Below are 20,975 nucleotides of genomic sequence, written 5' to 3'. Positions count from 1 at the left end.
CTTGAAAATACAATTTTTTGGGATGCTTACGAAGTTTATGAGAAAATAGTATAACAGTTTTCATCTTTGTGAGATGAATTTTTTTTGCCTGTACCAGTACAACAGATTTTTTCGAGTCTCCTAAAAACTTTGCTCTATGATTTTCAATTTCTTACTAAAAACTTGAAGCTGAAACTTCTACAGGTAAACATTCTACAAACACTTTCATTCATGCATGGGTAAACAAGAATTCAATGTTTATCCCGGATGCAAATTGAACAACACATTCATTATTATTACATCGTTGCGGTACCCCCTGCCATGAAACGTAAGTTTCAAACTGCCTCTAGCTACCGGGCAATCTCGGTGGTCTAGTTGGTGAGGCACTGCTCTACAAGGTTGAGGGGTTCGAATCCTGGACCCAAATAAATATCACAGGACTCGGGAGGGGGGGGGGGAGTACTGAGTATACAGTGCTAACACACCTCAGTGTGAGTAAAAAAAACACCTCAAAATGAATAATTATAACCCTCATTCACAGTGAGTAGAGATTCATGTCATGATTGCCAAAACCTTGATCTACAAAAGGTATCATGAAACAATGTAACTGCCTAAATCTGTACACCTAATAGTGATACCAGGCCTAGCATTTAATATTTTTTAAAGGAAGTGACTGTTTTATCTGACCCAGCGTTACAGTCAAATGAAAACCTGGAAATTCTATCCTGGGTCAAACTACAGGCCTTCATTACTAATTTAGCTTTGTTGCTTTCAAACCCAGCTTACCTTACATTATATCATCTCTTTCTTTTAGAGCAGTAGGTGTGGTCTTAGTATAAATCTCATCTTTCAATGCAGAAGTTTGTCCCTCTTCAGCAGTTGGCACTGAGTTATAAGCCATAAATGACTTGGACCGTGTCTAAACTAGTGGCTACAGCTATGGCTTAAATTTAAAATGGTCCTAATTGGTTACGGTACGAATTGCTTGTGTTGGCTGTAGTGGCTTGTTCCTTGATTGTCAATAGACCCTTCCCATGTAATATGTAAATTGCACATTGCTCGTGCGCACTGACGTTTTGGTTGGCAAAATGAGGGAACATCGGGCTGTTTTGTACATGGTTAATGGTGCGTGACGCAGACGCGATTGCGCGTCTGCTTAGTGCACAACTCTATGGCGTTTGCCAACCAACAGGGTCTGTACGCATGCGTGAATGTAATCAGCATATTTCATGGGAAGGATCTATTGAATGGCAAACAATCTTTGAAATATACGGGAAAGCCCATAGAAATAATAAGCATCAGCCGTAGCCAGCTGCAGCTGCCAAATTTGGTAGAGAATTAATTTTGCTGCTAATTGATAACATTATGAGGTATTTTGTGTGTTGTCAATTATCGGAGTGAAAAACTAAAGAAATTACTGGTAATGCAAAACCAGTGCTTAGGAGTGTTACCTTTTAGACCTGTCAGAGTTTGGTAACATCCTATTTTCTAACCATGTTCAGTTTCCTAAATGCTCCTGAGAGTTTATAAAATAGTTGCATATCTACATGTAACAATGAATTGATTGTCAAACTTACATGTGACGTACAAGGAACAAAACCTGTAATGCATGATTGACCTAGTACATTTGTGATTCAGAGTGTCAAGGTAATCTACACGTAGGTCCCGACCTTTTCATACAGGGATGATAAACACAAAATTGTAATTTTAAGTCATCAGCAGCAGATTTGACGAAACGCTAGGATCAATCCTATCTCGAGTTAGGACGAGTAACCCGTCCTAACTTAGGAACGAGTAACCCGTCCTAACTTAGGATGGATTCAATACGTAATAACAACTACGGAACTGAACTCGTCCTAAGTCCTAAGATTAATCCTAAGTTAGGAAGAGTTTGGAGAAATCAACGGCTGATTTGTTATTTCACTGTCCAAGTTATCAACTGTTATTAACCAGATCTTTACTGTTTTCCTCAGTGTTGTGTGCTACAAGATCTATTAACTGACCTTCTTGAGTCTTACTTTCAGTACTTTAATTTCCTCCATATCAAAGTAAATGGGATAGTAGTTTTCTATTGTCAAGTTGCACTTTATTTTATCAGTAAGGCCAAACATAAAGCCACAGGAAGTCATGTACTTACACTAAATAACAACTGGGGAGGACTTATTATGCAGACAACTTTCAAGCACTATAGGCTTATATTGTGAATGAAGATTTCAATGCAAATTAATGTCTTTTTAACATGACATTTTTTTTCAAATAGTTGACATGGTTGATGTACTGGTGAGGAGGATGATTCAGGATTTGGGTGAAAGGCAGATTTTTGTCTTAAAAGCCATACATAACATTTCTATCATAGACATTGATCAACTTTAAAAGACACTGGACACTATTGGTACTTGTCAAAGACCAGTCTTCTCGCTTGGTGTTTCTTAACATATATATGCATATCTTACATAACAAACCTGTGAAAATTTGAGCTCAACTGGTCATCAAAGTTGCAAGATAATACTAAAAGAAAAAACACCCTTGTCACACGAAGTTGTGTGCTTTCAGATGCTTAACTTCAAGACCTCAAAATCAAATTCTGAGGTCTTGAAATCAAATTCGTTGAAATTTACTTCTTTCTCAAAAACTATGTTACTTCAGAGGGAGCCGTTTCTTACAATGTTTTATACTATCAACCTCTCCCTATTACTCGTTGGCAAGTAAGGTTTATGTCAGTAATTATTTTAAGTAATTACCAATAGTGTCCACTACCTTTAATATACATGTAGACAAGGAAGTAGGAAGAGATATAATGTGTCGGGCTGGTTGGAAGGGAAGTGATTACACGTAAATTAATCAAATGTCTTGACATGTTTGTCACGTCTTACATTATGAATCTGAGTAATTGAGCTACCAAAAACGTGAAGGAACTTTTTCATATTTAGTCAACACTGGTTCAAAGACCTTCAGGGTCAAATGAATGGGATTGATTCCAAGGTCATCAAGAGTTGACAATATTTCAGGGAAGGATTTCGTCCAAAATGTTTGCTTTATCAAGCTGCTACGATCCACCTTCCTTTCCTCTCCCTCTCCCTCTTCCTCCCCCAAATAAAATAGTTTGAAAGACTTGATTCATCACAAAAGTCTTTTCAATTAAAACAACTCTTTAAACCCCACTCCCCATTCCAGTACTGTCTGTCCCATAACACAGGGCTCAAATTTGGGAGGTTCATAATATTACAAGACTGCATGTTTTGTATCTCAAAATATTAACTGGACCATAGTTTATTTCACAAATCCAGAATTAAAAAGAGTTGAACAACCACAAAGAAATAATCTCATTTCTCGTTGTGTACATGTGTAAGTGTAGCTTGAGATTCAAAAGAGTCGAAAGATATTGTATATTAGCGCTGTATATTAAACAACTTTTCCCCACAAAGATGTAAAAACTAATGAAGTAGCCTATGAGGCTATTATCCAACTATTGACTAATTAAAAAACAAAAGCAAGACTGGCGAACTTGTACGATCCAGAGTTTACTTGCCCAACGCTAACATCACTGGCCCTGCAGCCTATTTTACAAAACACTAGGATTCATCCTATCTCGAGTTTAGGACGAGTACAACTCCTCCAAACTTAGGATGGGTTCAATGTATCCTAATGTATATGGATATGCAACATAACTCATCCCAAGATTAATCTTTAGTTAGGAAGAGTTTGCTGAAATCGACGGCTGGGCCTGTGGTCTCAGTGTTAATTTGGAGCCCTGCATGATGAATTTACAATGTAATCAATTATGGACACATGCTTGACAACCTGATGTGTTTACATTACAAACAGGGCAGGTTGGGATTTGTCAACATGGATACCGATACAAGTAATAAAACTTGATCTCTAGGAACCCTTATCTACAAGGGACCCATCTGCGTCATTTACATCAATCTACATGTACTTCTAAAGGAATTCCATTAACAATATTACTTGATCAAACTTTTAAGTGTTATAAAGTTGTTAACTGACTTTGACGATGCCTACTCGGCCATTAAAAGGTAACCACTGAAATATTAGAAGTGGTCCTTTAATTTAAAACATGGACATCAGTCACAAGGGAAAAAAGCTGCCGTACTAGTGACATGTCAAGTTTTGTTCACACTGGCTAATCACTAACACATTTATGGGGAGAACTCTGATTTTAAGTAAATTGAGGTCCTTTTTGTAAATTTACAGTAATTATTGATTCTTTAATCCTCGTACTGTAGGACCATTCAATACAATCCACTTGGGTTTTGAAAAAGGGAATCAATGTGTGATGAAGAGGTTTTCAACTAGTGGTTTAAACCATTTTAAACCCAACGAGGCCTGGTTCTTGATAATTTTACAGAGACAAAGTTGGGGTAAATTATCAAGAATCAGGCCTTTGCGGGTTTAAACCACAAGTTGAAAACCGATTCAACACACTTTGATTCCCATTTATAAATTCGGTCAAAAAATATCAACACTTTTAGGTCAAAAAGTAAAATAAATGCAAAAATGATAATTGTTAAAAAATTTTTTTTCAAAACATCACCCCTCAAGCTATGAAATAGTAAGGCCCTCGGGTAAACAACTCCTTATAAGGGAATGCTGTGCGGGTCGCGCGTATGGTGTGATGTGGCACAACTGTTTAAGCCGGTGCTCTCAGCCAATAGGAATGAAGAAACTGTCCCGCTCACAACCGGTCATAAACACTGGTCATTATCAAAGGTTTAAACACCCCCACATGACGTGACGCACTCTCCACCAATAGGAATAGCGAAACTGTCTTGAGGTATTTATGAATGATTATTTTAAACTATGGCCTGCAATACGATGTTGTTCACGTTGAATGCATCTGTAGACGCAGTATTAAGTGTAGTTCTGTGCACAGTCGTGTCACCGTACACAACCAATTATGCAGATGAATGGTTTCAAATGATTAGCCATCTCACTGGAAAATGTTACCAAGTCTAGCAGGGTGAAATGTACATGTATCTCATACCCTTGTACCAACTTCAATACCAAGTATAATTTGGAATTTATATTTTAAAAATTGGTTATGGTGATCAATGTTTTATGTATATTACCAGCGTGAGTTTTAGTTTCATCAATACATAACCATCAAGTGAACCGGTCAAGGTTGGATGGTTCTGTTTTGCTGTTAAAATAAACAAATTGTATACAACATGTACAATGTGGGAAGCAAGATGTATGGGATTTTACATGCATAGTTAGCTCAGGGAAACGGCACACCCCCACTGTTATTATTTTGAAAGTTAAGTTTCACCGCTAGACAAGTTGTCAAACAAAACCTGTAGTTTGATGAGGAAGTGAAAATGCAGTAAATGCCACTATACAGCACAAAAAGACTTTTAACATAAAAAGATTTTTGACATAATCGGTTTGCAAAAATCATTTTGATTTCATTTACTGGGACCGGAGGAAGATAGAAATTATTTTGTATCTGATTTTAACTTCAAGACTTACATGTTTTACTTCAATCTGACTCATTCCATGCAGGGGTGGTCCAACAATTTGGTTGTACTATAGTTGTTAATTGTTGTTGTTTTATTATGTTGTTTTTGTAGTTTTTGGTGTTGTTGCTGTTGTTGTTGTTGTTGTTTTTTTTTTTTTTTTTTTGGGGGGGGGGGGGTTAAAATGTAGTGTAAGTAATTTTACATTACATGATGACTTATAATTAAAAGCACATGTTTTCAGGCCACATGGTTATGGAACCAACCACATGATTAAAGAACATGTGTAATAATAATAGTGGCCTCCTATAATATAAACCAGTTTGTTGTGGCCGAGCAGTCTAGTTCACTGGACCCATGCTCTGATGTTGTCAGCAGCAGAGTGTTGGTTCAAATCCCGGTCATGACACTTGTAGGAAGTTGGGAAGGTAGCGCATTCTGCTCTACCAGTCCTTGGGGACTGTGAATAGGGTAACCCTGTTTCAGCCCTATGAGAAAGTAGCAGTGTGCCCCTGGTGGCAGTTAAGTGTAGCCTCACCTGTGAAGTGGCCATCAGGGGCTAATTTAATTGCTTAAGCACGAAAATAGCTCGCTTATATTACACATGTTACTGGCCAAAATTTCCTACTGCCATATACATTGCTTAAGACTAGTATTAAGCTGTTGTTTACTTAGAATTACAATTGAGTGGAGTCTTGGCCGGTAATATGATTTTACTAAGCAATGAATTTTTGCTTAAGCAAAAAGTTTTGCTTAAGCAGCTCTATGAAATTGGGCCCTGGTCTAGAACATTAACATTGCATCACAGGCCGGATGATTTTAGTGGTGGGTCTTAGGTTTGTAATTAAATAAATAATAAATTTGTTGTTAAAATGTTTACCCAGATAAATTATGTTAATTGACAAAGTTTACTTGCCCATTTAAAAGACAACTGTGGTTATTTTATTTATTTGTTTTCATTCAAATTAAGACCTTTTAAAAACAATTCTGGCCCGTTAAAGTTTTTGAGCTACATCCTCAAAGAAAAATCTAGCCATTAACCCCATGTAACATCTGCCAAGTAGCTACCAGTTTTTTTAATTTACTATGCGTCTTTATTCAAAAATAGTTCAGCATTGTTTGTATTTCCTGATTGCTTTTGATGTGCGTATGAATGAGATACTCAGCATGAACACAGATGTGTCTAACCTACATGTAGTGGTAGTTGGATCATATAACCATGTTGGGACAACCGATGTGACACTTTCAAAAGCATTCTATGTAGACTACATGTAAACATACATTCATAAATACCTCAGACAGTTTCGCTATTCCTTTTTGTGGAGAGCGCGTCAAGTGGGTGTGTATAAACCTTTGTTTATGACCGGTAAAAAGTGTTGAAACATGGGCGTGACACGCGACCTTGCACCTGTTCTTATAAGACAGTTTCTTCATTCCTATTTGTCGAGAGCAACGGCTGGTACAGTTGTGCCACATCCCGCGATACGCACGACGCGCACAGCATTCCCTTATAAGGAGTTGTTTACCGGAGGGCGGCGGAGGGCTTCACCATTTCATAGCTCGAGGGGTGTTGTGTTGAAAGAAATCATTTAACAATTATAATTTTTGCATTTATTTTACTTTTTGACCAAAGAGTGATGATGTTTTTGATCGAAAAGGTATTTATGAATGGGAATCAAAGTGTGTTCATCTCGGTAAAATGATCAAGGGTCATTCCGTGTCAAATCACCCAAAAAAAAGACAATTTTAAACCCTACCCTCTTTAAATTTGCTCAAATTTGTTTTATGTGGTAATAATGGCTCAACAAGCTCAAATTACAATTTTCAGCTCTATCCGATAAACGGTTTTCGTGCTACGGCATGCACTTTCTCGTTGATTTCGGTCAAAATGCGCCTGACCTCTGACATTCAAACAACCATAAATCGGTACCCATTGGGTCAAATTTGTTGAAATTGGTGTCTTTTGAAAGGAAATTGTGTAAGCTTTCCAAATAGGGTGATTTGACACGGAATGACCCTCAAGAACCAAGCCTCGTTGGGATTAAACCACTAGTTGAAAACCTCTTCGCCACACATCGATTCCCTTAATAAAGAAATTTGAGTAGGGTTGGTTTCAGAATTGTTTTTCACTTTGAGCTAAAGCTTTTTCAAGGAAAGGAAACTATTCGAGTTTTGGTTGCTACTCGTGTAGCTCTATAGTTAGTAATATTTATCAAAACACAAATGTAAATCCAACACAGTTGTACCCAGAGTGTACTATATCTGAAACTGACGGGGATGAAACTAACACCAGTACAGATTTCAATTATATTTCCTTGATTTGTTTATGAAACTCTTGAAGACTGAGCTATGTAACTCTACACCTTAGAAGGGATTTTTTACTACTTGACATTTTCTTTCCATTCCCTTCATTTTGTATCTACAGGGATTGTCCAAGTACAGAGCATTTATACTTGCAAATAAGATTCCAACAAAAGTAAGTGGATATCTATTACGGAAATGACTTTTGTCTTGGATCGGTCGAGTTGGTCTTTGAAAAGCGTTCTGTAACCGGTTGTTATAAAATCGGTATGGTTAGAAAGATATTGTAAAAGTAGAATACAATGATCTACACAAATATGCCTCGAAATTGCGTGGTTTTCGTTTTACCTCGTCGACAAACACGGTCGGCCATTTATGGGAGTAAAAAATTTGACTCCCGTAAATGGCCGACCGTGTTAGTTCGCGATGTAAAATGAAAACCGCGCAATTTTGAGTGATACTTGTGTGGATCATTATATTCTACTTTTAAAACATCTTTCTAACCATATGCATTCCATAATAAACGGGTTCAAACGCTTTTTATAGACCAACTCGTCCGATCCAAGGCAACGTGTTCCTTTAACTTTAATTTTGTCAAGTTTCTTTTGTTGTTTATTACTTGACATTTGAAATAAAAAGTTGAATCCCCTGAAGGTGATTCCTCTGCTGAGGCCTCCCAGGTTGTATCATAAACTTTGGTGTGATCCCTGGCTACACGGCGGCAGTTGCAGATAAAAATTTCCTACGACTGGCACCCCTAAACAAAGAAATTGACAAAATAATGTAGGGAGACTGCGAACACGAGGGCTAGATAGCTCGGTTGGTAGAGCGCCATCATTAATCCGGAGGTAGCAGGCTCAACTCCCGCTCTATAGTAAAATTTGTCTTTGTTCAACCAAAAATTTAACATAATTTTTTGAGACAAAAGTTGATTGTTGTTTTTCTTCTGTCTTATAGCTTGAGCATGAGTTCAACTTCTTGGATATCCACAGCATGGAGAGTCTTAAGCCACTCCAGGTAAAAACAAAACTAGAAGGGCACAGTATGATTTTATTTTCTTGATGTACGTTAAAGGATTTGGCCCCCGTACTATTTTTTCATGCAAGAAGGTTAAAGGCAGTGGACACTATTGGTAATTACTCAAAATAATTATTAGCATAAAACCTTTCTTGGTGACAAGTAATCGGGAGAGGTTGATGGTATAAAACATTGTGAGAAACGGCTCCCTCTGAAGTGATGTAGTTTCCGAGAAAGAAGTAATTTTCCACGAATTTGATTTCAAGACCTCAGATTTAGAACTTGAGGTTTCGAAATCAACCATCTAAATGCACACACCTTCGTGTGACAAGGGTGTTTTTTTCTTTCATTCATATCTCGCAAGTTCGATGACTGATTGAGCTCAAATTTTCACAGGTTTGTTATTTTATGTTGAGATACACCAACTATGAAGGCTAGTCTTTGACAATTACCAATGGACCGTTCCTGCTTTCCACTAAGCTCAGCCCACCGCACACGTGAGCAAGAAACGTGTACGAACACTCCCATGACATTCTGCACGATTCCGTCGCGCGTGCTAAATATGTCCGACCACAATCATTGCTGTGATTGGTCAAATGGGTGAACGCGCATAGTTTGATTGAAAGGCTGGATCAGTCTATAGTGTCCACTGCCTTTAATACTTAGTTTGGTCAAACGGTCATATCTTGCATATTTTGAAAACTAGCAAGCTGCTTCGAACAATGAGAGCGAACATGTATCAGTCCAGCATTATTATCTGTCACCTTCAGAAAAAGCAAAGATGATTGCAACTCTCTTTATAAATTAGATGAACACCATTTTTTTAAAGACTGTCTTTTTTGTTTCTGCCTACAGTTGAAGATCTTTGTGAATTCAAAGAAGGATAACACGAATAAGACGACATACAGTCTTTCTACAGACAAGACAGAGGATATTGATTGTATCATTGAAACCATAGCCCTGGAGATCAAGAAGTGCTTCCCCAATGTCTTCCCGATTGAGTAAGTCTAGCTGATAAGATCATTGACCTGTGGGGGCAGGGGGGGGGGGGTTGAGATCAGCCTGTGTGTGGGTACTATTCCCGGTTTGAATGTTAAAGGAACACGTTGCCTTGGATCGGTCGAGTTGGTCTTTGAAAAGCGTTCTGTAACCGTTTGTTATAAAATGCATATGGTTAGAAAGATATTGTAAGAGTAGAATACAATGATCTACACAAATATGCCTCGAAATTGCGTGGATTTCTTTTAACCTCGTCGAGGTTTTGACTCCCATAAATGGCTGACCGTGATAGTTCGCGACGTAAAAGGAAAACCGTGCAATTTTGAGTGATACTTGTGTGGATCAGTATATTCTACTTTTAAAACATCTTTCTAACCAAATGTATTTCATAACAAACGGTTTCAAACACTTTTAATAGACCAACTCGTCCGATCCAAGGCAACGTGTTCCTTTAATACCTACCGGGTTGGTCCTTTACCTTTAAAGAAAATATCATCAAAAACCAGCCTTTTGATAATGAAACTGATCAGACTGTTTGATTAAAAAAAAAAAATGTTTGTTGATATTTGTTTGTAACACACCAATTGTTTGAAAAGATCTCTGATCTGTTTTCAATTTTTGAGAAGCAATCTGCTCCCAGAAACCAGCCTTTTGATAATGAAACTGGTAAAACTTAGATGAAAAAACATGTGAACTTATTTGATGTTGTTTGTTATGCTCCTAACGTTTGAAAAGATCTCTGATTTTGTTTTCAATTTTGGAGAAGCAACCTACTCCCGGAAACCAGCCTTTTGGTAGTGAGACTGTTTTATTTAAAAAAACATATGAGTTTATTGGTGTAACACTCCAAATGTTTGAAAATATCTCTGATTTTGTTTCACAATCTTGAGAAGCAGCCTGCTCCTTTAAACCAGTCTTGAAGTATCCTTTGAAGATATTTATATTTTTCTCTTTGTGTGCAGAGCAATAATACCCCGAATAACGGCTAAACCAGAAAGCCGACTGATGAGCCTCAACATGAAGCTAGAGGAGACGTATCCAGAACTGGGGCCTTGTGGTGGCTTCACACAGATGTACGCATGTATGTGTGATCTACACCAAGAGGCATACATGGCTGAAGTAGCATGGGTGAGTTATACTGGACGTAATTTCATAAAGCTGCTTAAAGGCAGTGGACACTATTGGTATTGTCAAAGACTAGCCTTCACAGTTGGTGAATCTCAACATATGCATAAAATAACAAACCTGTGAAAATTTGAGCTCAATCGGTCATCTAATTTGCGAGATAATAATGAAAAAAAAAACACCTTTGTCACACGAAGTTGTGTGCGTTTAGATGGTTGATTTCGAGACCTCAAGTTCTAAACCTGAGGTCTCGAAATCAAATTCGTGGAAAATTACTTTTTTCTCGAAAACCATGGCTTTTCAGAGGGAGCCATTTCTCACAATGTTTTATACCATCAACCTCTACCCATTACTCGTAATCAAGAAAGGTTTTATGCTAATAATTATTTTGAGTAATTACCAATAGTGTCCACTGCTTTAAGTGCAAAAAGTAGCTAAGCACAACAAAACTATGCTGACCAGAATAAAGTTACCAGCCAAAATACCATGTCACATGTACAATCTGTGACTGATATCCTGCTTACTTGTGCTTAGCTGAAATTTGTTTAGCAACATTGTTTGCTTAAGCAGCTCTATGAAATTGATCCTTGGGGTTAAACCAGAGCTCAATTCACTCGTGCTGTTGAAGCACAAGAAGAAGCTAACCACAAAGAAATAATGGTAAATGAAGAATAAAGTTATCGACCAAAAATACTACTTAATATAGGGCCTATGTATAAAATAGAACTGATACATGTAATCCTGCTTAAAAATGTTTCCCACCAAGTGGCCGGATCGGGAGGGTCCTGAGTCCCGGCAGGGTGAAACAGGCATGCTGGACAAGGGGCAATTGGGGTCGAGGTTCCTGGCAGGACCTTTGCCTTTGAGGCCCGGGAACCCTCTCAGGAAATGGCAAAGTATGAAGTTTCAGGGTAGTCGCAGGCATACGGTAACGACCAGCAGAGCTCTGTTCCCCACGGAAAAGCAACATTTTCTGCCTTTAAAGAAGCTCTATGAATTTGGGCCATGGTACATAAAACAAATTCCATGCCAAGCAAGGTCTTCACAGTTGTCTTTTTTGTTTCGACTTCCTTAAAATATAATTCAAGTAAAATCATGAAAAAACAAATTCAAAGTCAATCGGGAAGTTTGGGGAGAAAAAAAAATCTTTAAAAAAAATCATGACTACTATACAATAACAACATAAACACAATCGTCATATTCTGCACAATTGAGGAAAATATGGAGGTGTATGTTTACACAATAGATTCAGATGAATTTCATAGCTGAAGGGGAAGGAGATCAAGGACACAGAAAAAAGGGTCAGAATTGCTGTAATTTTATGATATTGATTGTTGATACTCGTCATTTGTGAGTTCTTCATCTTCCTGTACTGTGTAGGAATCTCCTATGGAGTATTATACAAATATTGACTGCTTCGAGTGCTATGGTTAAAACTACGACTCCCGAGGTGATCCCCGAAGCGTTCTATTTTCCTGAGGCGCATAGCATGAGTTAAAGCAGACAATATTCGTTTTATAACACCCCAACTGACTATTTTATCATCTTCGTACACGTAATGTTCGTCTGCGCATTTCAGATACACAGATGCACAATTGATTGGGTTTGAGGTGGGTATAAAGACTTATTGGCACTGCACGCCTATCACACGGCAAACGATGCATTATCACACGGCCGCCATCTCGTAAAACTAAGACATATCATGTGACGCGCTCTAAACCAATGAAAAGGCAGAACATTTGTAAGGGGTGTTATAATATAGAAATATTGACTGCTTTGAGGGGCATAGTTGAAATTATAGGCCCTCGGTGATGTCAAAACCATGCCTATGCCCGAAGCGAAGCTGAGGGCATAGTCATGGTTTTGACATCACCGAGGGCCTATAATTTCAACTATGCCCCGAATATTAAGCAGTCAATATTACTTTTATATACCAAATAATATAGATTCTTCTAATCTGATTGGTTAAAAGCTGGTTTCATGAACTGGGCCTTGATTTTGAAGTGTATAAAAGTGTTATAACTTACCAAAGTTGTGTCTTAATGTCTTTCATTAAATCAAACACTGGTAAAATATACCAATCCAACAGGGATAACAGTAAAATAAAAAATCAAACAGTCAACGTCAACAAAAACATATTTACAGGTGGTTGCAGTGGTTGAAGTTACTTCTGGTAAATGTTCACCGCGCAGTTGTGGAAACTGAAACTGGTGGGTTTGTTCTCCTGGCTGCTAGTGTCTGTGATATTGACAGGGATTGTCATAGTACCCCGTGGTGAATTAGCAATATCACGCAAAATCCCTCCCTCTAGATCAAGATCCGGGATCTCCTCTTCGACGTATACCATAGGGCCAGGAATGTTATCAGCAGATGAAGTTGAAGGGATGTCATATGCAGTGGAAGGTCCCACAGGTGGTGCGATTTGGATTTGTTGGTTTGAGTTAATTGAAGAACTTATGGCATGGGCCATTTCTTCTTTTTTCTTGTCGGTGGTTCTTGCGTAGTGCTTCAAACTGGATTCTGAATGATGACCGGACACTGACATTATGTCTCTGTCTTTGAAGCCTGCATCCCTCAGACATGTAATGCTCGTTGCACGCAGACAGTGGTTTGTATACACGCGGGTTCCTGCTTTCAGGGAAATTTCCTTCATCTTATCACCCAGCTTGTTTTTCCCAAGTGGAGAGTTACAGTACCATGGACCTGATAGTGGCACCTGTGACTTTGGTTTCTGCCAGAACCATTCACACCCTGGGTTTAGCTTTTCCACATATGACAAGAAAGAAGCCACTGGACATCGCTCATCATTTGTTTCGATCATCACACCACCTTGGCTCATTTCCAGATCATCCGCATGGTTGTCTTTAGTGAGAGTATCTTTCAAAGTTATGTATCGCTTTCCAGTTGGCTCAACGTGCATCTCAAAACTATCACGTTTCATTTCTCGCAGATTCTCTCTTCCTCTGTTGCAGAAGTACAACATCAAATCCAAATAAACCTTGTTTTGAAGGCCCAATGGATCAGTCACGTCCACAGAATCTTGAATAGTGCTCATATCTTCCTCTGTTATTGCCATCTTGTGCGTAACAAATCCCTTCCCCTTCTGCTTTAATGTTGCTGAGAAGCTCTTGAAGACTCTTGATGAATTAGCAAAATCTGTGTGCCCGATGATGTCAGATTTACCTTTATTGATGAAATGACGTTGGAGCCCGAAACGGATCAACAGCATACTTTTTTTGCAGTACAGTTCACCATTTAGTTGTCGTGCTCCACAATAGAATTTACCAATGATTTCGTCGAGCTCAGAATTGGGCAGATCACCAACCTCTTGCAAATCCTTGTTAATGAGATTTAGATAGTCTGCAAACACGGTCGGCCATTTATGGGAGTCAAAATTTTGACTCCCATAAATGGCCGACCGTGATAGTTCGCGACGTAAAAAGAAAACCGTGCAATTTTGAGTGATACTTGTGTGGATCATTATATTCTACTTTTAAAATATCTTTCTAACCATATGCATTTCATAACAAACGGTTTCAAACGCTTTTTATAGACCAACTCGTCCGATCCAAGGCAACGTGTTCCTTTAAATAGTTTTTGTCTTTAGGGACAAAAATTATTTTCTTGACTTGTTTTACTCATTTGTCAAAAACAAAAGCACCTCATCATGAGCAAGTAATTTTTTTAAAGGGAAGTTTTCTACCATCATCTTTTTCAAACTGTGTGATTTCAATGTAAATCTGTGAACATTGTTTTGTGTCCTACAAAAAAATATACAAAGTTAAGATCATCTTAAGTCTTTTTGAATTTGGCTTTGGGATTCAAATAAACACTCTGCTGATCAGAAACATCAAAGCCTGCGTTCGGTGTGCTTGACTGCTCGACCACGACATGCCACTGTCATAAAAATATATTGTGAATATTTTATCATTAAGTCATCCATTGGAGGATAGGTCATTATTGAAAACAAAAGTTAAACCTCACCATATTTTCAAACATAAGTATTACTGTTGATTTTTGATCACAATTTTTTCTTTCTTGTAAAAGTATCTGAAAACAACCCTGTGATGTCAAAATTTGCTTGGCATTCGCAGGAAGTACATGTATGAACCGGCCTTTAGTTTATATGAATCATTAGTCTTTTTAATTTTGACTTGAATTACAGTTCACAGTTTTAATTTTAAGAGCTGAAAGATTGGATTACATTATTTGATCTGTTATTTAAACTGTGGCTGCATTATGCTGAGATCGAAGGTTGTAAAACTGGTTTATATCAACACACTTGAGTCACTTCCTTCTGTACTCCTCTGCCTTCCTACTCAGTCCTGATTTGACCCGTAATCTTTATTTAAAGGTGGTACACACCTTAAGCAATGAGGCTGCATACCTAATAAGACCTGGAAATTACATGGGGGCAACGGAGACCATGGTTTCTGTTGCCCCTGGTCCTGGCCTTGGTGCTCCTTTAAACGTTTCCAATAGACTTGCTGATTTTCTGATTTGACCCTTGTAGTCTTTATTTAAGGTGGTACACACCTTTTCAAAAAGCAATGAGGCAGCAGATGATAAATAAAACCTGGAAATTACATGGAGGACGCCATTATTTCTGTTCCCCTTGGTCTAAACCTTTAAAAGTTTCCAATAGACTTACTGATTTTTCCAAAGTGCCATTTTCTAACAGGCCATGGTCTCTGTTTCCCCCGTCTCAGCTTTGGTGCCCTATGCAGAACTTAATAAAGACTAGTAATAAGCAAAATACTGAAAAGTTACAGAAATAAAAAACATTCTTTTAAAAGAAGGAACGATGAAAACGATGTGTTTTTAAAAGTCCTTTAAAACTTGAAGATTTCCAGTGGAAGTACCCCTAATAAAATGAACATAGCCTTGCCCTCTCACAGAAGAAACTAAAGACCTGGATGTTTGTCGGTACATTGGGTCATTTGAATCATGCACTGTGTATTTGATGTAATCTCATGATAATATAAGTTTCATTCTGCCTTAGTCCAACGAGTAACCAACAGGTAATCCAATGCAGGTTAATGGCCTACAAGGGGTAAACGTTTTTTTTTCTTCAATAAATACAATTTGTTTGTTCATCATGCGAAAAACATATGAAATATGTTTGAAGTGTTCATATTTTTTTGTATTTTTTTTTTTTTTGGGGGGGGGGGGGGGGAATTCATAATAATATTGCAGGTTTTAAGGGGGGACACAACTTAAAGACAGTGGACACTATTGGTAATTGTCAAAGACTAGTCTTCACAGTTGGTGTATCTCAACATATGCATAAAATAACAAACCTGTGAAAATTTGAGCTCAATCGGTTGTTGAAGTTGCGAGATAATGAAAGAAAAAACACCATTGTCATACGAATTTGTGTGCTTGCTGATGCTTGATTTCGAGACCTCAAATTCGAGGTCTCGAAATCAAATTCGTGGAAAATTAGTCCTTTCTCGAAATCTACGTCACTTCAGAGGGAGCTGATTCTCACAATGTTTTATACTATCAACCTCTCCCCATTACTCATAATCAAGAAAGGTTTTATGATGATGATTATTTTGAGTAATTACCAATAGTGTCAACTGCCTTTAAAAAATTGGTGGTTGTATAGTAATTGTTTGCTTCTTTGTTATCATATTTATTTATAAATGTGTCTAGATAAATGATGTACCATATCTGCAGTAGATATAATGTACATGAATCAGGAACTGTTGTGAATTTGAATCAACATCAGACTTTGTTCCTCATATTAAGTGAAAAAGGGGGACTTCCCCATTCATTGTTTGCTGATGGTATGCAAAGGATTACTAGTTCATTGTTGAGCTGTGTGTCCTTGAGGGTCTGCATGGGGTTATTCAGTGACTCAATCTAGAAAATACAATAACTTGTCTTAAGTGCATACTAGTAACTGAGGGGGGGGGGGGGGGCACAGGGGCCCCAATTGGTGTACCCTTCCCATTTGAAATTTGGACTTTTGAGAGTAAAAATTACTACCAGAGTATTTAAAGCAACACATGAAACCACTTCACATCCGTTTTTTTTTATAAAGTACATGTACCTGAACCACCTACATGTATAAAGAGTTTCAATGGACATGCAAGCTTACTAAATGCATGTACAGTGTACATGTAAGTAGGATTTGGAACTTTGCATGGTGGAAATACGATATGGAAAGGTTTGCGGTAACACCATGTAAAGACTATATACACAGGTAGATGAGTTGGGGTGGTTCTTCTATTAATTCACCTCAACGTTTCGATCAGTACGCTCAAAATACATGTCCTAACAATAGTTTAGGTTGATTCATTTCAAGTTTTTAAAGTTTTTTTCTTTAAATCAAGGGATTCGAACCCACAATCTGGTGAACAGAAGCACCAGAGCTTGAATTTGGTGCTCTTATCCGCTCGGCCACGACACCCCACTCTTGATGGAGTAGTAAAGTCTTCAACTTTATACAACAAATGTTCATATCAATACAACCATTCTTTTCAGAGCCAACATAAGAAATGTACACATGTATAAACCTTCTGGTTTACCAGTAATATATATTTGGTTTACGGTAACACCATGTGTGTATCTACCTGCCATGTAGAGTTTGTTAGAACTGTCTTTCTTTATGTTACTACCGTGGAGTAGATTTAACGGATGTTCGAGAGACTTCTCAGTTCTGAAAAGAACTGTTCTGCTTTTTTAACTACTACCCGGGCGGAAGGTATAGAAAATTGGCTGGGACTACTACTTTAGCTTATAGGATTGTAATAAACTGCACTAATCGCTAGTCAGTTCTTGGATTGGTCTCAACCTTTCGACTAGCTTGCTCTAGTCATCTTCAGGAGACATCAGTAATAGTAACTTCTTCAATTTGTCATTTTCTTGCAGGATGTGGATACAATCTACTTGTCCCATGACTCCAAAGAGTTATGCCTGAATGATTTTGACCATTTGTCAAACAGGTAAGTCTAGAAGTACATGTTATAATCATTGAGTATTTCCCTTTTCCCCATAGAGTTATAATACATGTAAGAACTAGGGGCGCACTGCTGATGCTTCTTGCACAAACGCGACAGGACCGCAAGGAGACACCCGCGCGCCATTCTGTACACGCGTTGAGTATGAAACACACGTTTGAGTTTAAGTTTATTGAACGCTACGCGATGCTGTTTGTTCAACTTACAAAATGGCCGCACAAACACATGCTAAGCAATGCATGTTTTGTCAATTTAGAAAATGGCCGCTTGCGCGCATGTCGGGTCGCGTATATAGGCCAGTGCGCCCTCTAGTTCTTATATATAACTCTATGCTTTTCCAATGACACCCCTCACTCTGCCGCATTCCTGATAACTTTTCTATGTTCACCATTTGGGACAATTTAAAAATTTGTACTTGCGCTCTCCATTCACCGCTTACTGTGCAATCAATGATTTTCTGCGCTACAGACAATTGAGCAATGCCTAGTAATGCCATGGGGTACAATCCTGGCCAAGTAGTTGTGAGTCTCATAACAAAGAGCTAGGAGTAATCTTAAATTAAGCTAGAAATATATCTATCTTAATTGCTCAGCAAAATGTGATGACTCCAGTAGACAACTTCATGAAGGCTGAAAGCGGAAGTTTGCTGCTTATACATGTAGATTGGCCATGGGTACAGTCTTTATTTTCTAACCTATGTTTACCATTATTAAAGCAAAATTCATAACTCGGCTGTGCAAATGTGCTGTAAAATCTTTTTCTACAATAGTAGCACAAAACACTTTTTTCTTACTGATAAAATTTACAGCTTTAAGAAGTTTGGCACAAGCTCGTCAAACACACAGCAGCTGACTGGAAAATATGACAAATAAATAAACAGTGCTGCGAGGAATGCATTTGAACGAAATAATATTTCATACTATTTTCACCCAGGGATCTTGTGCCTATCATCGCAGCATTAATTCACAACAACTGGTTCACCAAGCTGTCTTTCAGAAATGCCTCCAAACTGGTGAGTCTTACAAACCAAACAAAAGTCTCGTTAATCTGGAGGTCCTGCTCTAGTCCTGCTTTGTTCAACTCAAAATTATTCTGAAAGATTTAACAGTTGGTTTCCCTTGCAATTTGTTACTTGATAACATAAACAGTTTAAATAGTAGTAATGAAAGTTATATACCGATGGATACTATGTCACTTATGATTTGAAAAGGGCCATCAGTTAAAGACAGTGGACACTATTGGTAATTACCCAAAATAATTGTTAGCGTAAAACCTTACTTGGTAACGAGTAATGGGGAGAGGTTGGTAGTATAAAACATTGTGAGAAACGGCTCCCTCTGAAGTGGAGTAGTTTTCGAGAAAGAAGTAATTTTCTACAAATTTGATTTCAGAGACCTCAGATTTAGAATTTGAGGTCTTGAAATCAAGCATCTGAAGGCACACATCTTTGTGTGACAAGGGTGTTTTTTCTTTCATTATTATCTTGCAACTTCGACGACCAATTGAGCTCAAATTTTCACAGGTTTGTTATTTTATGCATATGTTGAGATACATCAAGTGAGAAGACTGGTCTTTGACAATTACCAATAGTGTCCGTTGTCTTTAAGTACAATCTAAGAATAAGCATCCACATGAGTAAAACAAGCAATAAAAGGGAGGTTATACAGGTTTGGTAATAACTCCAAATGTTAATGATCATAAAACTTGCAGGGTAAAGAGCTCGGAGGGTGATGGAGCTCAAACCAAGGTTTTGATAATAACATTTCTAAATAAAAAATAGTCTACAATGTTTTTAGTGTCAAAGATATTTTATATTACATTTCGTGGTTAATTTTTGAATCTACAGAGCAGTGATGCTGCACGGGAGATAAATAAAGTGTTACTGAAATCTTCACATCTAGAGCAACTAATCCTGGAAAACGTTGGACTCAAAGGGTATGTAGTTTAGAGAGAACACCATTGATCTATATCTCTACCAACTTCTATCGATAATTTCCAAATTACGACATCTTTAAAGGCACTGGACACTTTTGGTAATTACTCAAAATATTGTTTAGCATAAAAACTTACTTGGCAATGGAGAGCTGTTGATAGTATAAAACATTGTGAGAAAGGGCTCCCTCTGAAGTAACGTAGTTTGCGAGAGAGAAGTAGTTTTCCACGAGTTTGATTTCGAGACCTCAGAATTAGATGTTGATGTGCCGAAATCAAGCATCTGAAAGCACACAACTTTGTGTGACAAGGTTGTTTTTTCTTCCACAATTATCTTGCAACTTCGACGACGAATTGAGTTCAAATTTTCACAGGTTTGTTTTTAATGCAAATGTTGAGTGTACACCAGGTGAGAAGACTGGTCTTTGGCAATTACCAATAGTGTCCAGTGTCTTTAAGAGTCAGTTCAGGTAAATAGTTGACATACTTGCTCAGGGTCAAAAAATGAATTTTTTTAATACTTTGTTGGTGGAAGGGCCTTGGGGTGCAAGTAAACAAAATTGCATTTTCAATTCTATATATAGCCCGTTCCCGTTGCCATGGTTACGGCTCATTTTGTTTTTTTGGCCATTTTAGGCCGATTTTGGGGTCTGAAAAACTGGTTTTTAGCTCATATTTACAACTCCACCCAACCAAAATGCAACATTATTTCAAAAAACTTTTTATATCACTACAAAGTATCATCCTTGGCCTTCCTTGAGATAAAAAATTATTGCTTTAAATAACACCCTTGTGCTATTTTTGCATTATGCATTACAGTATGTTTTTAGAACTTGCAAAATCAACATTTTTACGCTATTTTTGGACCCCAAAATGTCAACTTGCCAGGGGTCTCAGAAAATTTCCCTTTCGGCTGTGATTAGGGCCAACAGTGGTCTTTCCATATCTGGTGTCAAAAACTTGGGCAATGGTATCCTGTTGTGACAGTACTGCCTCAAAACTAGACTTTTTTCCCCAAAACATGAAAAATGCCTTTTTAAGGGTCTTTTCACATAATATCGAAATACGTGTCCGCACGGTAAAAAAAAAAAAAGAATATTTTTCATTTTTTTGTGGATGGTAGGATGGTAGGGACTTGGGGTCCAAATAAACAACATTTACATTTCAAATCATAATATAA

The 20,975-nt window shown here is 37.8% G+C and overlaps 1 protein-coding gene across 2 annotated transcripts in view; it reads left to right on the top strand.

Moving 5' to 3' along the window:
- LOC139935125 (capping protein, Arp2/3 and myosin-I linker protein 3-like) overlaps positions 1 to 20,975 on the top strand; it is a 72,433-nt gene that overhangs the window by 3,631 nt on the left and 47,827 nt on the right. For both annotated transcript variants that reach the window (XM_071929594.1, XM_071929593.1), the window contains exons 3-9: positions 7,879 to 7,929; positions 8,712 to 8,771; positions 9,627 to 9,772; positions 10,733 to 10,898; positions 17,775 to 17,848; positions 18,797 to 18,875; positions 19,710 to 19,798. In XM_071929594.1, the coding sequence (XP_071785695.1) occupies positions 7,879 to 7,929; positions 8,712 to 8,771; positions 9,627 to 9,772; positions 10,733 to 10,898; positions 17,775 to 17,848; positions 18,797 to 18,875; positions 19,710 to 19,798 (665 nt within the window). The remainder of the gene's footprint in view (positions 1 to 7,878; positions 7,930 to 8,711; positions 8,772 to 9,626; positions 9,773 to 10,732; positions 10,899 to 17,774; positions 17,849 to 18,796; positions 18,876 to 19,709; positions 19,799 to 20,975) is intronic.

This window comes from Asterias amurensis, chromosome 3 (assembly GCF_032118995.1).
Source record: "Asterias amurensis chromosome 3, ASM3211899v1".
NCBI lineage: Eukaryota > Metazoa > Echinodermata > Asteroidea > Forcipulatida > Asteriidae > Asterias > Asterias amurensis.
This window is presented reverse-complemented; position numbering and strand designations above follow the sequence as displayed.